Below are 20757 nucleotides of genomic sequence, written 5' to 3'. Positions count from 1 at the left end.
TGGAGTAGCATACTGCTGTTAACAACCCTGCCAACCTTTGTATCATCTGCAAACTTGGACATTAAACCTGATTGTCCTTGGACATTAACTTCAACAATATCACTGATAAATATACAAAACATTAATCCACAAAGAGCAGTGTCCATTGATTACCACTCTCTGTCATCTCCCACTCAACCATCCCTTTATCCATTGTACTTACCCTTAATGCCATACCTTTCCAAATTGTACGACATTCTTCCATGTGCAACAGTATCAAACGGTATCAGCTTTCCTGAAATCCAAGTATATGATATCAAAATTATTTCTGGCATTCAGTTTCTTTGTGACCACATCATAGTATCCAATCAAATTGGTCAGACAAGACCTCCCTATAAAAAACCCATGCTGTGCCTTAACTATTACTGCCGACTTGTCTAGATGATCCTGCAATGCGTCTTTATCCAGTGATTCCATTATTTTCCCCAGAACACAAGTTAAACTAACAGGTCTATAGTTACCTGAGTTATCTTTTGAATCCCTTTTTGAATTGGTGATACATTTTCACACCTCCAGTCCATGATGACCTTCCTGAGTCTAAGGAAACGCTCATAATTATGGCTAAGGGTTTGCTTATTTCCTTTGCTGCCTCCTTTAATATAATTGGATAGATTCCATCCACCCCGGGTGCCTTTTTTAGGTTTAACCTCAATTTCTCTTCCACTTTGCTCTCAGTTATTACAAAATCACTTAGCTCCCTATTAGTTTGATAACCTTCTGGCACACCCCTCATTGAACAACTCCTTGTGCAAATATTGATGCAAAATACTCATTCAGCTTATCAGCTACCTGAGCATGATCATCAATAGTCAACCCAGCTATGTTAAGTGGTCCAATCTGATTCATCCCTTTCCTTCTAGAGTTTACATAAGTAAAGAGACTACTATACAAATTGGAGCAGTATGGCATTAAGGGCAAGTTGCTACAATGGATACAAGGATAGTTGAGTAGGAGATGTGAGCGAGTGGTAATCAATGGACACTGCTCTTTGTTGACTAATGTTATTAGTGGAGTCTCCCCAGGGTTCGGTGTTGGGCCCACTGTTGTTTTGTATATTTATCAATGAGAGTGATGAAGGTATATCACGCTTAATATCAAAATCTGCAGATGATACAAAGGTTGGCAGGGTTAGTAATGACGTTATGCTACTGCAACAGGATCTAGAAAAGCTGGCACATGGGCCGATAAGTGGTAACTGAAGTTTAACATTCACAAATGCCTATATGTAGCAGTAAACCCAGAGAAAAGTACCAACTGTGTGGTACTACAATCACAGTAGTGGAGAATGAAAAAGACTAGGGGGAAATTGTGCAGTCAGATAGTTTTCTGACCAGCACAGACAGGCTGCCAGAACAGTCATGAGGTCTTGTCAATGATTTACAGGAATCTTGATAAAAGGGATAAGTAGGTGATTATCCGTTTGTATAAGGAAATGGTCAGGCCACACCTCGAGTTTTGCATACAGGTCTGGAGGCCTCATTTTAGGAAGATGTAGAGCTTCTAGAACGAGTACAGTGAATGGCAACAAGATTGGTGAGGGAAAGAAAGGGGTACTCTTACAAAGAAAAGCTAAAATTCTTCAAATTGCAGCGTCCGGAGACTAGGCACCTGCAAGGTGATCTGATTGAGGTGAATAAGGCCTTGAATGGTTAGAGCAGGGCCAATGCTGATGGGATTCTCTTGTATGCTCAGATTACGAACCTCAGGGGGCATAAACTCAAATTGAGGAAAGACAGTTGTAGAACAGATGTGTGGAAATTTGCCTTTAGCCAGCAGGTAGTTGATTGCTTGAACAAACTTCCACCTGTCATTGTGGAAGTTGATAGCTTAAATAAATTCAAGGAAGAACTTTACAAACTTTTGGAGAAAATGGGTGGGTGAAATGGAAAGTGTTGGTTTTATTTGGCTGATGCTATATTAGCTTGCTTTCTTGCATCATATGCCTCTATTAATACTAAAGTATTAATAGAGGCATATGATGTAAAGTAAAAAAGGCCCAAGTGGACAAGAGCTATCCAATTATATTATGGGAGGCAGCGATGGAGGTCAGCAAACCTCTAGCCATAGTTATGAGAGCATCTGTGGATTCAGGGGAGGTTGATATGGACTGGAGATGTATCACAAATTCAGAAAGGAGGATCAAAAATGATATGAGTAATTACAGACCTGTTAGCTTCATTTCTGTTCCAGGGAAAATTATGGTATCATTGGCTAAAGAAGTCATGCAGGACCACCTAGAAAGGAATCCAATTATACTGCAGTCTTAGCATCGATCTGTTAAAGGGCAATCTTGGCAGACCAAGTTGATTGGGTACAGTGACGCAGCACCGAAGGAGCTAGTTACAAAAAATAATTTAGTATCATATACATGGACTTTAGGAATTTTTGATACAGTTACACGTAAAAGAAAAAGACTGCTGTATAGATTGAAGCGGTCTTAAGGACAAGTTACTATTATGAATAAATTGTTCCAGAAATCAACCACCCGCTGGCTAAAGACAAATCAGTACAGGTCACTGTTGAAAAAAAGCCGTGAATTAGGGTTGAATTTGAAAGTGTATGCAATTCTGCCCGGACACGATAGGAGGGAGTATATGATGAGAGCCCTGTCAATCAATTTGGCCCTGGAAAGATTGTGCAAGGCTCAAGGGGTAGAATTTTTTTCAGCCTAGTCTGTACTTGTTAAGAGGAGAGACTGCTTCTACAGGGATGGGATACACTTAAATAGAAAGGGTGCAAGAATGTTTGCTGATGCTATTGAGGCAGTGTTAGGTGGGTCGGAAAACTGCTAGATTGGAGGGATACAAGGACTAATAGATTAAGAGTAGCCACTGGCAGAGGTGAAAGTGATTCTTGCACTGCTTCTATTGGAATGAGCAGCAGCTTGGAAAACAAGATGCAGGATATTTCAGAGACTGCTGGGAGTCATTGGGGTACAAATAAACACATAGGTTGTGTTAGGGTAGCTAAGAAAAAGAACAGGTGCATGTATACTTGCATGTACACCAATGCTAGTAGTTTGGTAAATAAATGATGAATTTCAGGTATTGCTCAAAGCATCAAAGTTGGATATCATTGGGATATCAGAGACATGGTGTCACACAGATATAAGTAATGCAGAACTGGAATTTGGGGAATACAATGTCTACAGAAAGGATAGGAAGGGAGTAGGGGTTTATGCTATTAGTTAAGAAACACATAAAATCTAAGGAAGTGAAGCCAGTCGACATCGCTGGACAGTGCAGTGTCGAGTCAGTTTGGTGTGACATAAGCATTGGGATATCAAAATTGAGAGTAGGAGTGTGCTATAGGCCTAATGACTCTGATGAGTATAATAAGAAATTGTACAGGGAAATAGAGTTGGCCAGTAAATCAGAGTCTTATAATGGTGGATTTTAATTCCCAGATATTGACGGGAATTTGTGGATTGGTCACTCACACACTAGCAAGGCTTTTGTGGATTTATTGGATGATTGTTTTCTAAATCAGCATGTTCAGGAGGCAACTAGAGGGAGCAATACTCTTGATTTGATTATCAGTAGTGATTCTTCATGCATTAAGAATATGCAGATACAGGAACCACTAGGTGGCAGTGATAACAGTGTGCTGAAGTGGGATTTACTCAAGGAGGTAACTACCATCAGGGGTAAAGGGAAGGGTTATTGCTTTCGTAAAGGTGACTATGATGGTCTGAGACAGTATTTAAATCCTACACAGTGGGACCAACTGATGATGTTACAAACAGCAAACTCAAAATGGGAAGCATTCAAAGAACTTATCTTGGAAGCTACTAGGCTTTACATACCAACAAAGAAATATTGTTCAAGGTTCAGGTCTAAATGGATGTCAGATGAACTAATGAGACATATGGCAGAGAAGAAAAATGCATGGGATACATATAAATTAACATGTGACAGAAGCCTATGATAGATGTAAGTTGATCTGTAACTAAGTTACAAAGGAGGTTAGGCAGGCAAAGGCAGATTATGAGAAATCTTTGGCAAGGGATGCAAAGAAAAACATCAAGGAGTTCTTCACTTATGTAAACTCTAGAAGGAAGGGGATGAATCAGATTGGTCCACTAGATATCGATGGTTCAACAGTTCGTGATCCTGCTCAGGAAGCTAACAAACTAAATCAATATTTTGCATCTACATTCACACATGAGCAGTTATTCAGGAAGGGGTATGCCATAGATGAAGTAAACACTGACAGTGAGCTAGATGATCTTGTAATAATTGAGAGTAAAGTGGAGGAGAAATTGTTGAAGATAAATACAAGAAAGGCACCTGGGGTGGATTGGATATATCTAGTTATATTAAAGGTGGCAGCAAAGGAAGTAAGCAATCCCTTAGCCATAATTATGAGAGCTTCCTTGGACTCGGGGGAGGTACCCACAGACTGGAGAAGTGCAAATGTAACCCCAATACACAAAGGAGGATCAAAGGCTGACACAAGTAATTATAGACCTGTGAGTGTAACTTCTGTTCCAGGAAAATTAATGGAAGCTCTGGTTAAAGAAGCACTGCAGGATCATCTTGACAAGAATTCAGTTATAGCTCAGACACAGCAGGGTTTTGTTAAGGGAAGGTCTTCCCTGACCAATTTGATTGGATACTATGATGTAGTCACAAAAGAATTGGATGCAGGGAATAGCTTTGATATTATATAATTGGATCTTAGAAAGGCTTTTGATACTGTTGCACATGGAAGACTGCTGCACAAATTGGAGCAGAGTGGCATTGGTGACAAATTGTTGCTAAGGATAAAGGGATGGTTGAGTGGCAGAAGACAGAGTGGTAATTAATGGACACTGCTCATTGTGGACTAATGTTATTAGCGGAGTCCCTCAGGATTCAGTGTTGGGTCCATTGTTGTTTTCTGTATTTATCAATAATATTGATGATGGTATATCAAGCTTAACGTCCAAGTTTGCAGATGATAGAAAAGTTGGCAGGGTTGGTTTTTAAGGACGCTACGCTTCTGCAACAGGATCTGGAAAGGTTGAGCAGATGGGCTGAGAGGTCGCAAGTGAAGTTTAACATTGACAAATCTAAAATACTACATATGGGAAACAGCAACCTCAGAACAACGTATCAACTCTGTGGTACTATACTGACAGTGGTAGAGAATGAAAAGGACCCAGGGGTAATTGTGCAGGCAGATACGAAGTTCTCAGAGCAGTGCAGATGGGCTGCAAGAGTAGCTCATGGTGTCTTATCAATGATATAGAGGAATTTTTCTAGCAGGGACATGGAGGTGATTATTCCCTTGTATAAGGAATTTCAAAAAGGATGTAGAGCTGCTGGAACGAGTACAGAGAAGGGCAACAAGGTTAGTGAATGGAACGACGGGTTGCTCTTACAAAGAAAGGCTTAAGTTTTGCAAATTACAGTGTCCGCAGACTAGGCACCGGCGAGGTGATCTGATAGAGGTGTACAAAGCCTTGAATGGTTTGAGTATGCTCAATGCTGATGGGATACTGCCTCTTGCTCAGAAAAATCACCTGAGAGGGCATAAATTCAAATTAAGGAAAGACAGATGTGGGATAGATGTGCAGAAATTTGCCTTTAGCCAGTGGGTAGTTGGTTGGTGGAACAGACTTCCATCCCTGGTTTAGGAAGTTGATAGCCTAAATAAATTTAAGGCTCAGCTGGACAGGTACTTCCAACAAACGGAGGGTGAAGTGGAAGGGTTTGTGGTTTTTTTTTTTTTGGCTGATGCTGCATAAGCTTGCTTTCTTGCATCATATGCCTCTACTAATGCTAATGCTAAATTTCCACACATCTATGTGTAACAACTCACCTGCCAGAAATGATACTGAAATTTTCCTGGCACAGATAAGGAGGTAATTATCAGATTGCGGAAAGCAATGGTTAATTAATTAATTATCCATTAATTAGGCCATTGGCTATGATAAATGGATATTCTTCACTTTGGGGAATGTAAGAAGTGGGGTTCTGTTCTGCAAGGATTGGTGCTGAAGACCACCACTGTTCTTTGACTTCTAAATTTGCTGAAGGGATAGAGGGCATGATGTCCAAAATTTGCAGATGACGTTAAGACTGGTAGAGCAGTTAATGATCAGGGCCAAGCAGAGCTTCAGGATGAAGTAGATATACTTGAGGGATGGTCAGAAAAGCAGCTGCATTTAAATGAGCAAAATGCAAAAAACATTTAGCATTAGTTGATGCATATGATGCAAGAAAGCAAGCTTATAGAGCATCAGCCAATAAAATTTGGGAACAACAACCCAAAAATAACTTAAAACATTTGGTGAGGTTGAACTAAAAATAACACAAGAAGAAACAGATTTAGGGGTCACAATACGGTTGGACATGAAATTTTCTGGGCAATGTAGACAGGAGCAAGGAAGGTCCATGGAGTCCTAGTGATGATTTATTAAACTTTTGTTTGTAGTAATAGGAAGGTCATAATCAAACTGTATAAAGTAATTGTAAGACTCCATCTGGAACCATGTTCAAGAATGGAAAACATACATAAAAGATGCATTGGGCTTCTTGAAAGAGTCCAAAAGAAGGACAATATGCATAGTGAGATCGACAGAAGGGCATTCATATGAGGAAAGATTTCAAATATGTGACCTACAGAGCTTGGTAACTAGACAACTTAGAACAACCTTAAGTGAGGTGTAAGGCTCTAAGAGGTAAAAGTAAAATGAATAAGGGTGGAATTTTCATCCTTATTCAGTGAAATGGGCAAGTGTGACACAGTAATAAGTTTTTCATATATTTCAATTGCACATTTTCCACCACCCACTTCACAACTTCTTTGCAAAACTTCTTGGTATTAGTAGTGGCAATTATGTAAGAAAGAAAGCTTATACAGCATCAGGGGAAATAAAAATCAATTTCACTTATCCATTCTCTCCAATAGTGTCTGGTTCTTCCTTGAATTTATTTAAGCTATCCATTTCCAAAACAACAGATAGACGTTTGCTCCAGCAATCAACTACCCACTGGCTAAAGGCAAACTTCTGCACATCTATTCTGCAACCATCCTACCTTAATTTAAATTTATGCCCCCTCATGTGCATAGTCTGAACACTAGGAAGAATTCCATCCGCACTGAGCTTTCTCAATCCATTCAAAGCCATAAACACCTCAATAGGATCGATCACCTTGCAGATGCCTAGTTGCTAGATGCTGCAGTTTGTAGAACTGAAGACTTTTGCAGTAAAGAGCACCCCTTTGTTACCCCTCACCAATCTCGTTGCCCTTCTCTGTATCTGTTCCAGCAGCTCTACATCATTCCTGAAACGAGGCCTCCAGACCTGTATGCAGTACTCAAGAGTGGCCCAACCATTGCCTTATACAATGGGATAATCACCTCCTTATCCCTGACAGCAAAATGCCTGTATATCACTGACAAAAACCCATGAGCTGTCCTGGCAGCCTGTCTGCATTGCTTAGAGAACTTCATATCTAACTGGACAGCCATCTCCAGGGCTTTTTCATTTTCCACTTCCTTGAGTATAGTACCTTAGTCTTATTGGCAGTTTGGTTCAATAAAACTAATTCTTAATTCACAATTCTCTAAACACCAAACAATGTGATATTTTTTTATTTTTTTTTATTTTTGACATTCAAGGACCCTTACTCATGTCATGAATTCGTGACAATTCCTGACCAATTTCAATGGCTGTGCTTTTTTACTTTCTGTATTCTTCTTTAGATCTGGCTCTCCACAAATGCTTTTTGTTATCAATGGCAAAATTTGTACTGGGGGGACAGTGGAGAGACATTTCAGACGTACAGGAAAAAAATATGTGAAGTATACCGGAAAACATCACAAAACAGAACCTTAGTAAATGCTTCCAAATGCAATAGAATAACATGGCTCTCTACTCGTCTCTGGGAGGGATAAGAGAACAGCAGGTCAGTAAGCAATAAGATTTTTATATTTTTTGAAATACAATTCAGGAATGTTTTTTGTCAAACTTTTTATGGATGATTAATAAAATGGCTATATTCTTTTTAAAATATAAAAGATAAACATAAAAGTTTCTCTAACAGTTACCTTAGGATAACTACGATTTTAAGCAATTTTTTTAAGAACAAGGAACTACGCTGTTTGTTACTCTGAATAGACTATAATAAATTAAGATATCCCTCGGGGGAGCCTGTAACCCCTAGAGGGCGTGTCCCCAGGTGGCGGATCGGGGAATGCCTCCCATTGGGTGGTAGAAGGGAAATCAAATACCTTCCGCGGACCAACAGGTAGAAGTCCAACCTCTCTACGGCAATGGCAACCCTTTTTCCATGAGAAGTCAATTCACAGATTTAGACCATGCTACCGCGTACGGGGTAGCCGACGCGTCAAGCTCTACAGTCCGGGAACTTGATGGGAAATGTGCTACGAGGACAATCAATATCCTACAGCTAAACATTAATGGAACACAGAGGAAAAGAGACGAACTACAGAGTCTTTTACTTGAAAATGATGTTCACATTGCCTGTCTTCAGGAGACATGGCTGAACGACAAAATACAGCTCAACATTAAAGGTTACACTACGATTCGAAAGAATAGAGAGAATAAACGTGGAGGTGGATTAGCGTTCCTAATTAAAGACTCTGCTGTCAAGTATAAAGTTATCACTGCAGGGCAAGATACTGGCAACACAGAAGTCCAGGCTCTGGAGATCATCTCTCCAGAGCACTCTTTCATCTTGGTCAATGTGTATCATCCCGATAACTCCTCCATCAGCCCCAATTCATTCAATGAAATAAGCAACATCCCAATAGACTCTGTTATTATGGTAGGAGACTTTAATGCAAAAAGTCCCACTTGGGGATCCCCTGTCCTGGATGAAAAGGGACAGCAGGTAGAAGATATCCTAATTGATCTAGGTCTGATCATATTAAATAACAAGCAAAATACTTACTTATCAAGAACTACTGGCACGGAATCTGCCCTTGATCTCACAGCAGTCAGTTATCATATCTCAAGCCTTTGCAGCTGGAGAATCTTGAATAGTGCCATGAGTGATCATTGCCCCATTATAACCACACTTAAATTTCAAGTGGAGGAAGTTGACCAGAAAAAGAGATCATGGAACTTCAGAAAAGCAGATTGGACACAGGTTTTACACAGTTACTGGACAAACTATGCTTAAATGAGCCTCGAACTGAATGTCTTGAAGAAAAGACTTCAAACCTTACAAAGAACATCACAATTGCAGCCAAGAGGTTCATACCCAGAGGTAAAAGGAAAAAACAGTGGGTCCCTTATTGGAAAGATCTCAACATTGATTCTTTGATTAAAGAAAGGGACCATTTAAACGAACTAGTAAAGACCAACAACACAAGCCTAAACAGAAACAGGCTTGCCGAAGCTACAAGAAAGGTAGAGGAAGAGATAGCAAAGGGTAAGAGTAAAAAATGGGCAAAATTTTGCAACAGCTTAGACCCAAGGAAAGATGCAAAGTATTGGAAAGTCGTCGGAGCCCTAAATAAATGCTCTTCTAGTACAACATATCAGAATTCAAACATCATTAACTCTTCTGGTTCTGATGCAGATACAAACAAAGCGGCAGCAAATATGCTAGCAACACACTACTCCAACATCAGTAAATTATCCTTCAATAGGGAAGACAAGAAATTGAATAGAAGAGTTAGAAGACTTCTGACAGAGGCAAGAGGATACAAAAATGATGATATCTTTACTCAGGCTATAACTTGCCAAGAGCTTAAGACAGCGATCAGGAACATTGATGCAAGAAAATCTCCAGGCAGTGATCTAATTTTTGGGGAGATGGTCAAGCACTTTGGAGAAACCGCTACAAAATGCTTACTGGAAATAATAAACATAACTTGGCAAACGGGAAACTCCCCAAGGCATGGAAAACCTCAATCATTGTCCCCTTACTTAAGCCGGGGAAATCGCCCACCGAGTGTAAACATTACAGACCCATTGCACTCACTAGTATTCTCTGCAAAATCACGGAATGTATAATACATTCTAGAATTATGAATGAACTCACAAAAACGAAAATATTAAATTTCTACCAAACAGCTTACAAGAAACAACATGCCACAGAAGATCAACTCTTTTATCTAAGTCAGTCAATCATAGACGGCTTGCAAGAAAACCCTTCAAAAAAGACTATTGCTGTCTTCCTCGACATGACATCGGCCTTTGACACAGTCTGGAGAAAGAAATTAATTGAAATAGCATACAAACGTGGTATAAAGGGTAATGCCCTAATATGGATTGCAGACTTTCTAAGAGACAGAAAGATCAGAGTAAGATATAATGGGGCCTACTCTAGGGACAGAAGAACATGGCAGGGAGTCCCGCAAGGCTCTGTTCTCAGTCCCCTGCTCTTCCTGCTATACACTAATAATGTCCATCAACATATAGACGAAGACACCAAGATTGCATGCTATGCAGATGACATAGCAATATGGCATACCAGCAGAGACATGGCAAAATCAGAAATATCCATAAACAGATCACTAAAAGGAATTGTGGACTGGGCAAGAGAACTGAAAATACAGATAAATCCCCATAAAACTAACCACACAGTTTTTACCACAGACAGAAGCCGCAGAAAGAACTTTAACCCAGCTATCGCTATAGACGGCGTGCCCACTTCAAAAATGGATAACCCAAAATATCTGGGTATAACCCTCTACACAGAACTACGTTTCACCAAACACATTGAAAATAGCTCCAACAGAGCACTGAAGAAGTTAAACATCCTAAAAAGCTTATGTGGTACGAACTGGGGAGCAAATCCGAAAACACTTAAAACAACTTATACCTCACTTATCAGGGCTAATTTGGAATATGCAGCACCAAAATCCGTAGTCTTATCTCCTCGGGTTTGGTGGACCCGATTCAAAGGTCAACTAATAAATTCTATAATTTTTACTCTATGGACACAGCTGAAATTCGCTATACGTGAAGCCAGAACTGTTTTCTTCGATTTTCCCACTTCAATTTTCAAAAATTTCTATTGAATTTTGCGCAAATGCAAAAATGTGACATCAAGTGTGTATTTTTTTAGGCCTTTTTCTGTTATTTTTTTAACCCCACCTGAATTAACCTATGGCTTATGAAACCCGATATCCGATTCGTTTGTTTGTTTGTTTTGGAGCGGGAATTTCTGTTTACAGAGCGAAAATGTTTTCGTGGCGCGAGGTGTGAGAATGAAGCCGGCGGTTATGTCACCTTTCCTCGATACAGCTACATCGAGAGAGGGTCAAACGGCGTTTTATGTCTCCGCGCGGGCTACCGGACGCTAAGAAAATAAACAAAACACGGGTGAGCTACTGTTAGTCGGTAAAGCAAAACAGTAGCAACAACTATTTATTTATTGAAGGGCAAACAGATCGTATTTTCTTTCTTCAACGTGTATTACTCTTACGAACAGAAATTCATGTTGGAAACGGGACAAACTGGGGTAAAACTGATAAGCATTAGATAAAAAAAAAAAAAAAAGTTTGCTTTATTGTAATTGATTTCAGTAAACAATATCGGAACAGCAATTTCCTGAGTTTGATCTTCTAACGAAATTTCGAGAAAATATTTCTATTTATAGCTGCGTTATGAACTTCGAAAACTGGTGCATCGAAGGAAAGAAAAAAAAAACTCATATGCTACGAATAACGGGTTATTTCTTGAAATATGTATTCTTCACAAAAATGCAAGATTTCAAACAATACAAAGCTAACAGATTGCGGCTAACGGATGCTCAAAAAGTATTGTCAGAAGATATTTGCTTGTTACGCTTTGTGATGTCATCGCAAAGGGAGAATTTCTGTTTTAGTACAGAAGACTAATAAATCCACGGTCATCTGCTGTTCAGAGCTGTAATAAAAAGAAAAACCCCGCTGAAAAATAGATTTTCTCCCAATCACTTCTTTTGTTTTGCTATGGTTTATGGCGAGCAATTTCACACAATCAAATCCGTGACTGCTAAATGCGGTGCAGTTTCTTGTATTCTCTCTCTCTCTCTCTATTTCGGGATTTCTGACCAAGTGGTCATCCCGGAGTATAAACAGAAATTTGTTCATCAGAATGCTGCCCACCAATGGCACCAATTATCAACTCTTTTACTGCCCTTCTAATTTTCAATATATGCAGAAAATTGACTTGGGCAAAATTCGAAAGTGCTACTTCAATTAGGAGCAAAAATGGTTTCCCCCAACAAAACGAATTACTTTCAGAACAATAAAAGGACAGCTACTGATAAGTTCCTGACTGGAAGGAAGAAAGGAACTTCGGCATCTTTGATGAAACATTCATTGCGACTTCAGCATCTGTGATGAAACTAATTAGAAAAGTTGCCAAAATTATTATGTTCTTGAGAATTCATAATATATTTTTTTTTAAATTCAAACTATGAAAATATCATGATACAAATAAAAATAATTATTTGAACTTCCTTTGGCTTTACTGGGTTAAAAATATGACAACCGAAATTTACTTTTTTTTTTTTTTCTTATTTGCATAAAATATCAAAAAATTACAGCCATTATAATTTCATAAACAAGAGACAAATTGAGTACTACAATAAAAAAGTGAACACAATCAGATTTTGGAAAGCCTTGCCTTTTTCAGTTCAAACTCAGTAAGGCGAAACAGGAAACAACCAAACCTGCAGAACAAGACTTTCACTTGCAATATCGAAATTCAATTGCACAGGACAAGAATACACTGCATACAAACCTTATTCGTGAAAGATTATTTATTGATAAATTGCTTGGATATCATAATAATATAATATATTGTTTACTTAGAAATAATTACACAAGATCAGGATTTCATTCATAATAACATTGCCAAGTTAGGGACTGTAACCACTTCAAAGTAGTTACAGCTCTGGACCTTTGACAATCTACCCTAAGGGTTTTTTTTTCCAAAAGAGAATGAAAGGAACTGGAAATTTCAGGAAAATGAACCCTGTTTTCCTTCTTTTGGCAAACAGCTACTCTGTCAGCGCAAGAGAAGTGAAATTACATTTGCAACTCAGAATGAAATTCAGGCATCCAAACACATGACACTTTATGGTGAATTTTTCCTGGCGTGTGTGTGATAATGAAAATTCAATTTTTCTCTCGAAATTTTTTGATGGTATCAAATACATATCAAGGAAATATCGAAGTATTCAATAACAATTACTTACAATTTCCTAACCCATTACTACGAGACGAGTAACGGATTGTGAAAACAATGCGTTATTCGTAGCGTATTTTTTTTGTTTGCAGACCAGGTAAGATGCATGCGAAGTTCCTTCGACATCAGTTTTAAAGTTTATAACGCAGCTATGAATAGAAAAATTTTTTTGAAATTTCGTAAGAAGATCAAATATACATCCATGAAATTGCTGTTCTGATTTAGTCCTCTAAAAACAATTACAATAAAGTGAACTTCTTTTTTTATGAAATGTGCATTGTGGTGATCAGTTTTACGACAGTTTCTTTTTTCCTTCCGTTTTAAGTATGGCTTCCAATAGATGAATTTCCTTGATTTTTTTTAGTAGATACAATACACATTGAAGAAAGGAAATGCGATATTTTAGTTTTTCAAAAACAATTGATTGCAATTATTTCGTACAACCATTACGAAAAGCAGTAAAGCAAACTGTTGTGAAAGCGCCATGCAAAATATTGTTCGCAAGTAATGATGCTCAACTGTTTGTTTTCCACGAAAGTTGTTTACTTTTTTATTTTCTCCTTGGATCACCATGGTAACGCTAATGACGTAAGCTTGACCAGTCAATTATATCTCCGCATCTGTTGATTTGTTGTAGACAAATGAAGCGGGAATTTTGACTAATGCAGTAACGCGTAACAAGATAAAACGTGTCTGCTGTCATTTTTTGCTCTCATAATTTCATAAATTGATATGTGGTCGCACGTTTTTGCTGTTTTCGAATGAATTAATAGTTTTTGCTGAAGGCCAAAAGGTAGGAAATCAAAGAATATACTTCTGTTTATGTATACTGAGAGTTTAAATTTTTTAAATTGAGTAGAAATTACGGAAATTATCAGTTTCTCTAAGTGGGGGGCAATTTTCAAGTGAGATTGAAAATTAGGGTTATGGGGGAGGCGATTGTGTGAGGGATATGGGCGCATGCTTCTGAGTCTGCACTTGGAAAACTGGACAGGATCCAAGCAAGAGCAGCCAAAATAATCATCGGGGCTGTTTCGTCTACAAACACCAAAGCAGAGCGGGAATGCGGCCTTCAGACACTCAATCAAAGAAGAAGATATCACACAATTAAATTCACTAATAAGGCTAACAGCAGAGACATTGATCATATCTCCCGTAGGACCTTTATAAATTGGAACTGCAGGTCAAGACTCAAAAGGTCATTTACCATGAAATACGATAAGGAAATCAGAGAAAGTCTTGATCTTGAACTCACAAAATATGACATACTTCAAGAGCCTACCTTACCATCTTGCATCCCCCAAAATACCACAATAAACTTGGATCTCGTGGAACACTGAACAAAAAAAGAAATCGAGACCATTGTCAAAGCTATAGGAATCAAAACAATTGAGACTTATTCGAGGCGTGACTTAGTACAGGTGTATACCGATGGATCCTCTGACGAGACGATCCTCAAGGGCGGAGCAGGCATACACACCACCCTGACAAATACTACAAAACTGCAACAAAGCATAGGTGCAGGCAGCATCGCCTCTAACTTTACATGTGAGCTAAGGGCAATCCTTGAGGCCCTAAATAGTTATATTTCACTAAGAGACATAGACAGAGCCAGAGGGCTTGTAATCTTCTGCGACTCAAGAGCGGCCCTGCTGGCAATAAAACATGGACGCACAGGACTCATACAGGACATTCACCGACATTTCGAGACAGTTCATAAATTGGGAAAGAGCTGCACACTACAGTGGATGCCTGCGCATGTGGGTATAGAAGGAAATGAGGCGGCCGATAAACTGGCAAAAGAGGCAAGAAACTTAAATCACAACACCTCAAAAACCATAACTCCAGATGATGCTAACGCCATCGCCAGACACAGACTCAGACAGAAACATATAGAAACTGATCACCAAATCTGCAAGATTAATGCAAATAGGAACATCACTAAGACCATTGCCAGACTGAGAACTCGACAGAACTCGCAGGTATGAAAATTAGTGCGGATGGTACCAGAATTTATAAACTTTGCAGAAATTGTCCGAAAGAACAGCTTACTCCGGAACACATCTTCAGCTGTCCTGCAATTCAGGCGACTTTGCAAAGCATGGACGAATCCCCTTTTCAGGGAGAACTTTATAACGAAAAGATCGTGGACTTAACTAAAGCAGTGATATCAGCACATGGTTCAATTTGACTTCAAATGGACACGACACCAACCAACCAACCAAATTAAGATATTACATACATATAAGTTAAATTTGGCTACTGTATTAAAGTTAATTTAAACAATAAAACATTTTAGGTGGATATATATACAAACAGTGGGAATTTTATACATAAATACATACGTAAATTTCATATTTGTTGAATAATTTATATGGTTCCTCTGGTAGTTGTCAGAATAAAATATGAAGAAAATTATAATACAAGATAAATTCTCTATATACATGATTTACCAGAAGTCATCCTTCATATGATCACTTGTCCAATGTCCAAAACATTCACATGTGTCACAGTATGGCCGCTCTTCATTCTTACTTCCGTGGTGAACAGAATTTGATGGTACAACCTCTTCAAGTAACTTTAGGACAATCTTCAGTGTCATGTAAATCAAATCTCTCACATATATCACAAAACAGCCTGGGTGCTTTCTAGACACTATTAATATTAATGTTTTCCTCAAAGTCATCAACATTGGTTTCTAAAATCTCTATCCTTGATATCAGTTCATCATTCTTCTTTTTCAGATCTATAATTATAGAGTTTAGGAATTCAACTTGACTCATCAAAAGATTCTGAATCTTCTTTCATTTTTCTATATTGTGAATCACCAGCATTTTCACCTTCAAATATTTTTGCTATTCTTTCTTCCAACTTTTTCTTGTCTTCTTTTAAATGCTGAATTGTGATTTCAAACTGCTGGATTTGATCACCGTCTTTTTTAAGCTCATGAAGCTTTTGGTTCAAATCACCAATCTCCATTTCTTTTGTTTTCAATAATTCTTTCACTAATTCATAATCTTTCACAATATCCTCAACTATTCTTCAAATTCAATACCAATTCTGATTCTCTTTCTATAAGTTCATTATTTTCTTTCGCAAGATTAGACAGTGATATTACCATTTGAGAATTTTCATCCATGGCTGTTTGCAAAAGGCTAACTTGATGTTTCAAATTACTTTTTTCTAATTCAGTAACTTGAAGTTGTTCTTTAAGTGCCTCAAATTTTTCTTCCTGAATGATAAATTCTTTCTGCAGTTCATTCAATGCCTGGTTTTCTAGTTTGGTCTTTTCAAGCTTTTTTGTCAGCTCCTCCTTGTGATTTGAAAGTTCAGATTTAAAAATAATAACCTCTTCTTTTAATGCTGTTAATTTAGCGTCTCCGGTCTGAAACTACAGTTTGCAACTCTTGCCTCTTATCTTCTAACTGGTCTCGTTCTAATTTCAGCTGAGCTGAGATTTCCAATTCATTATGGTATGCAGTTGTCAGTTCTCCAACCTTTAGTTGCCATGATTTTAATTCTTCTGAGTGCTTGGCAAATGACGTTTCGATCTCTTCCTTGTACCGGATTTGTAACTTTTCCAGCTTGCCTTTTAGTTCTTCAGCAGCCTGATAAACTGATTTCATCTCAGAATGAACATTTGAAAGTTCAGTCTCTTTTATTTGTAGTTGATCAGATACATACGTTAACTGCTTTGTAACATCTTCTGATAACACTTTTACCTGGGATAGCTTATCTTCTAAGTTAAGTTTCTCTTTCTCAAGGTCAGTACACTGTACACTTTTGCTTTCCAATTGTTGTTTTAACTTTATTATACTCCTCAGTTAATTTTATCATCTCTTTCTTATTCTCTTGTAGGAATTGTTCAAGACAGGATGCTCTCTTCTGTAAACTGTCAGTGTTGCGATTTTTATCATCCAAATGTTCTCTTTAAATTTTGATAATCATCATTTTTCTTTAATAACATCATGTTATATTCATTTTCCTTTTTATTAAGTTCATCTTTCAATTCTTCAATCTCTTTATTTAAGGACTGTGTTTGATAATGCATTTTAGCTAATTCAGTTTGTTTTTCTTCCAACCGTTTCAACTGGTCATTGAGCAAATTCTTTTCTGTAGATATATTTTCTAATGATTTTTCATTATCCTTTAGTGTCTTTGTAAGAATAATTTTTTCATCACTAAGTAATCTTATATTTTCTTCATTATGTTGAAGACTCCTTTCAAGATGAGAGCATTTTTGTTGAAGAACAATCACCTCACTACACTTTCCTTCAAAAGCATTTTTTAAATTATCAATTTCTTTATCTTTATGGGTTAAATTATGTACATATTCAGCAATTTCTTTTTCTACTTGTGATTTAAGCTTTTCTGAAGTTTCAGATTTCATCTGGAACTGCATGGAGGTTAGCTGTTTATCCCTGTCTTCCAGTTGTTCAGAGAGTTAAGTAATGTGTTTTGATGTGTCCCCAGTTGATTCTACCATTTCTGCCTCTAATGAAGATTTCTGTTGAGATGCATTACTGAAAGACACTTCAATGTCCTCTAGTTTATCAATAAGATGCTCGTTTTTTTGATTAATTATATTTTTTTCTTCTTTACATCTAGGAACTTCTTTTTCAAGGTCACGCAGCTTTTCTTGTAGACTGCAAATTTCATTTGCCTTTTCATTAATAGTTGTCTCCAAAACCTGACAACGCTCAACTTTTTCAGACAGTTGTATATCATGATCAAATTTCTTTTTTTCCACTTCAGCTTGAAGTTTGTAGCACATTTCGTTAGCAGTATTAAGTTCTAATTGCACTACAACTAATTTCTTGTCCCTTTCTTCCAATTTCTCCAATAAATCGGAAACACGTTGGGAGGTATTACTTGACAGCTGTGCTGCCTGACCTATTTGCTGTTCAAGGGCCAATTTCTGTCGAGAAAGATTATCAAAATGAACTTCAAGCTCTTGCAATTTTTTTGAAATGCACTCATTTTCATTAAAAAGCTGTTCTGCTTTTTCATTACTCTGTTTCAAATTCTGGTCAAGATCAGATATTACCTGTTTAGCATTACTAAGTTCCTTGTCCTTCTCTTCCATTAGCAACTGTAAGCGTGAACCTCTTTCACTTATCTTTTCAGAGTCTGCCTTATAAGTAACTTTCAAATTTTCAAAACCATCTTTCAACTGTTCATTTTGTTGAGCAAGGTGAACATTTTTATCCTGAATACAGTTCAGCTGTGTTCCAAGTGCTTCCAACTTCTGCGAAAGCACTACTACTTGTTGAGAACTATCCTCTGAAATGCCTGTAATCAGTGACAACTGTTTTTCTAGTGAAGCCGTAAGTCATCAGTAAGCTGTCAGTAAGAGTCTTAGAAATTTCTTCAACATGCTTCAGCTTCTTCTGAAGATCTGAATTTTCTTTAGCAAGTTGGTTTTGTAAATCTATGCTATGTTTTAAATCATTCTCTAAGCCAGAAGATGCTTTCTCCGGCATATCCAACTCAACATTTCTCCTTCAAACTTCTTTCTAAGTTTAAATATTCTTCATTTTTTAATTCTAAGTTCTGTTGTAAATGGTTCAGGCTACCACATTTTTCTTTATAACAATCCTGTAATGGCTTAACTGTCAAATCTAAATTATTATATGTTTCAACGTTAGATACTTCCTCATATTTCAGTACTTTGGTTTCTACTGACACACCATCATTAGCTTCAATAGCCTTTGTTTTAATCTGTTTCTCCAATTTCTGTGCATACTGCTTCTGGTGTTGAAGTTGAACTTCAAGATCAGTTCTATACACATTCTTCTTCTACTCTAAATTGCAAATCTTCAACTTTGCTTTCCATTTCCTTTAGCTGTAGTGTCATGTCTTGCCTTTCTTTATGAGAGACACATCCAAACGTTGCAGGAAACGCACTATAGTCTGCTCATTCTCCTCTAGCAGTTTATAATAGTCTATCTGCGTCAGTCGTAACAGTTGCTCTTTTTCTTCTCCATGAGCTGCAGCCCGAGCCATTTCAGCTCTTTCAGTATCTCGTTCTTTTAAAAGCTGTTCAATGTGTTCTTCCTTTTCTTTCAAGGCTTCATGCAGAGCAACATTCGTAGCTGTAACTGTTGCAGCTGCTGATCTTGATTTCTGATTGGCAGTTAGAGCTGTCACACCTAGTTTAACTCGGGAGCGTGCAATACTGGATGTTGAACTAACGGAGCTTAAAAGGGATTCATGGCTACCAGTTTTCCGTCTGGAAGATGATAATGCTCCTGGTGAAAGGATTTCAGGTTTTTGTCCTTTTGCTACCTTACAAGAAGGGGCAAAAAGTCCATACTTCATTTTGCACTCAAAATATCTCTTTCCTGCAACAGAACCGTCATTTTTTCCTACAGGCTCATCCAATTCTACACCTGCCCATTCTCCAGAAGCAAATTCTGTTGTACCTAGATATCGCAATGTACCAGTCTTCACTCCAGCAGTTGAGTTCACAATCACATGATCACCTGTATTTAATTTAGGAGTAGAAGCAGTTCTTGTGCATGGTACAGATTTGATGCTTCCTGAAGGAGAAGAAACAGCTTTTGGCGGAGGAATTTTCATACCATTACTTACAGATGTGGCCAATCTACCACTTGATATGACAGGGCTACTACTTGCAACATTATAAACATATGCATTCTGATTTACGGGTTGCCTTGTTAGTTTGTGAGGACGTGTGAAAAGGCCATACTTTGAATCACAATGAAAATACCCGATTCCAGCAACGGATCCATCATTCTTGCCAACGGGTTCATCTAATTTGATACCAGCCCATCTTCCTGGAGCAAACTGTGTCTCACCAACATACTGAACATAACCTGGGTTTGTACCATTGATCCAAACTCTGTCACCAATAGAGAAGTTTTCAGAATCTTCATGTGCAACGTCTGTAGCTTCTGCTATTCCTTCAGGTTTACTGGACAAACTTGTTGTGGAGGAAGCTGCTGATAACGAAGATGAAAGAGCAATTCTGCAAGGCTTTGTAATCTTACTAGTTGAATCTGAGTTACTCTGACTCATTGTTACTTAACAGATAACCCAAGGAAAATCTATAAATAACACTATATCAGCGGAAAACCTGCAACAGCTACAATTAACGTTTTCTTCATCCAAACATAATTTATCTGTAATTTTAAGCTTCCATTTTTCATGTTGATACACCCTGAAAAAGAAAAAAATCAACAATACTTTTATATAGTGGCATAGTGTTTTGTGAAAGGCGCCACCTGTGTTTCCCAAATCTGCACCATGGTACTTGTTAAGAAGTACAGAATCTCTGTAAAAGCCAGAAAAAGTGTAATGTCTGGTTTTTGTCAGAGTAGTTTTATGTTTTGTTGTTGTGTCTCTGGCTGCTTGGCCGCAGAGCCCCGATACTTTTATATAAACATATATGTAATAAGTATAAAAATTGGGTGAAAAATTAAGTGACAGCAGAGAGAGAAAAATAATGACATTTTCACCTGAGTGCGCCAAGCAGCAGCAAAGAATACAAAAGTTTATATATAAGTTTAGTAGTATAGCATTATTTTGTGATTTTTCTGATTATTCTGGTG

General features: G+C 37.8%; 1 protein-coding gene across 1 annotated transcript; it reads right to left on the bottom strand.

The window, feature by feature from the left end:
* Positions 1–15594: 15594 nt before the first annotated feature.
* LOC150084474 (CAP-Gly domain-containing linker protein 1-like) lies at positions 15595–20230 on the bottom strand. Its single transcript, XM_090376253.1, is given in 9 exon segments — positions 15595–15762; positions 15764–15969; positions 15971–16218; positions 16361–16562; positions 16564–16969; positions 17149–17579; positions 17667–18499; positions 18694–18951; positions 19048–20230. Coding segments are annotated over 9 exon segments (3891 nt in total). The 5' UTR covers positions 20225–20230; the 3' UTR covers positions 15595–15632.
* Between the last annotated feature and the right edge of the window lie 527 nt (positions 20231–20757).

Source organism: Mastigoproctus giganteus, chromosome 6, assembly GCF_048544385.1.
Source record: "Mastigoproctus giganteus isolate SK-2022 chromosome 6, ASM4854438v1, whole genome shotgun sequence".
Classification (NCBI taxonomy): Eukaryota; Metazoa; Arthropoda; class Arachnida; order Uropygi; family Thelyphonidae; genus Mastigoproctus; species Mastigoproctus giganteus.
The sequence above is the reverse complement of the archived record's forward strand: the minus strand, read 5'-3'. Positions and strand labels throughout refer to the sequence as shown.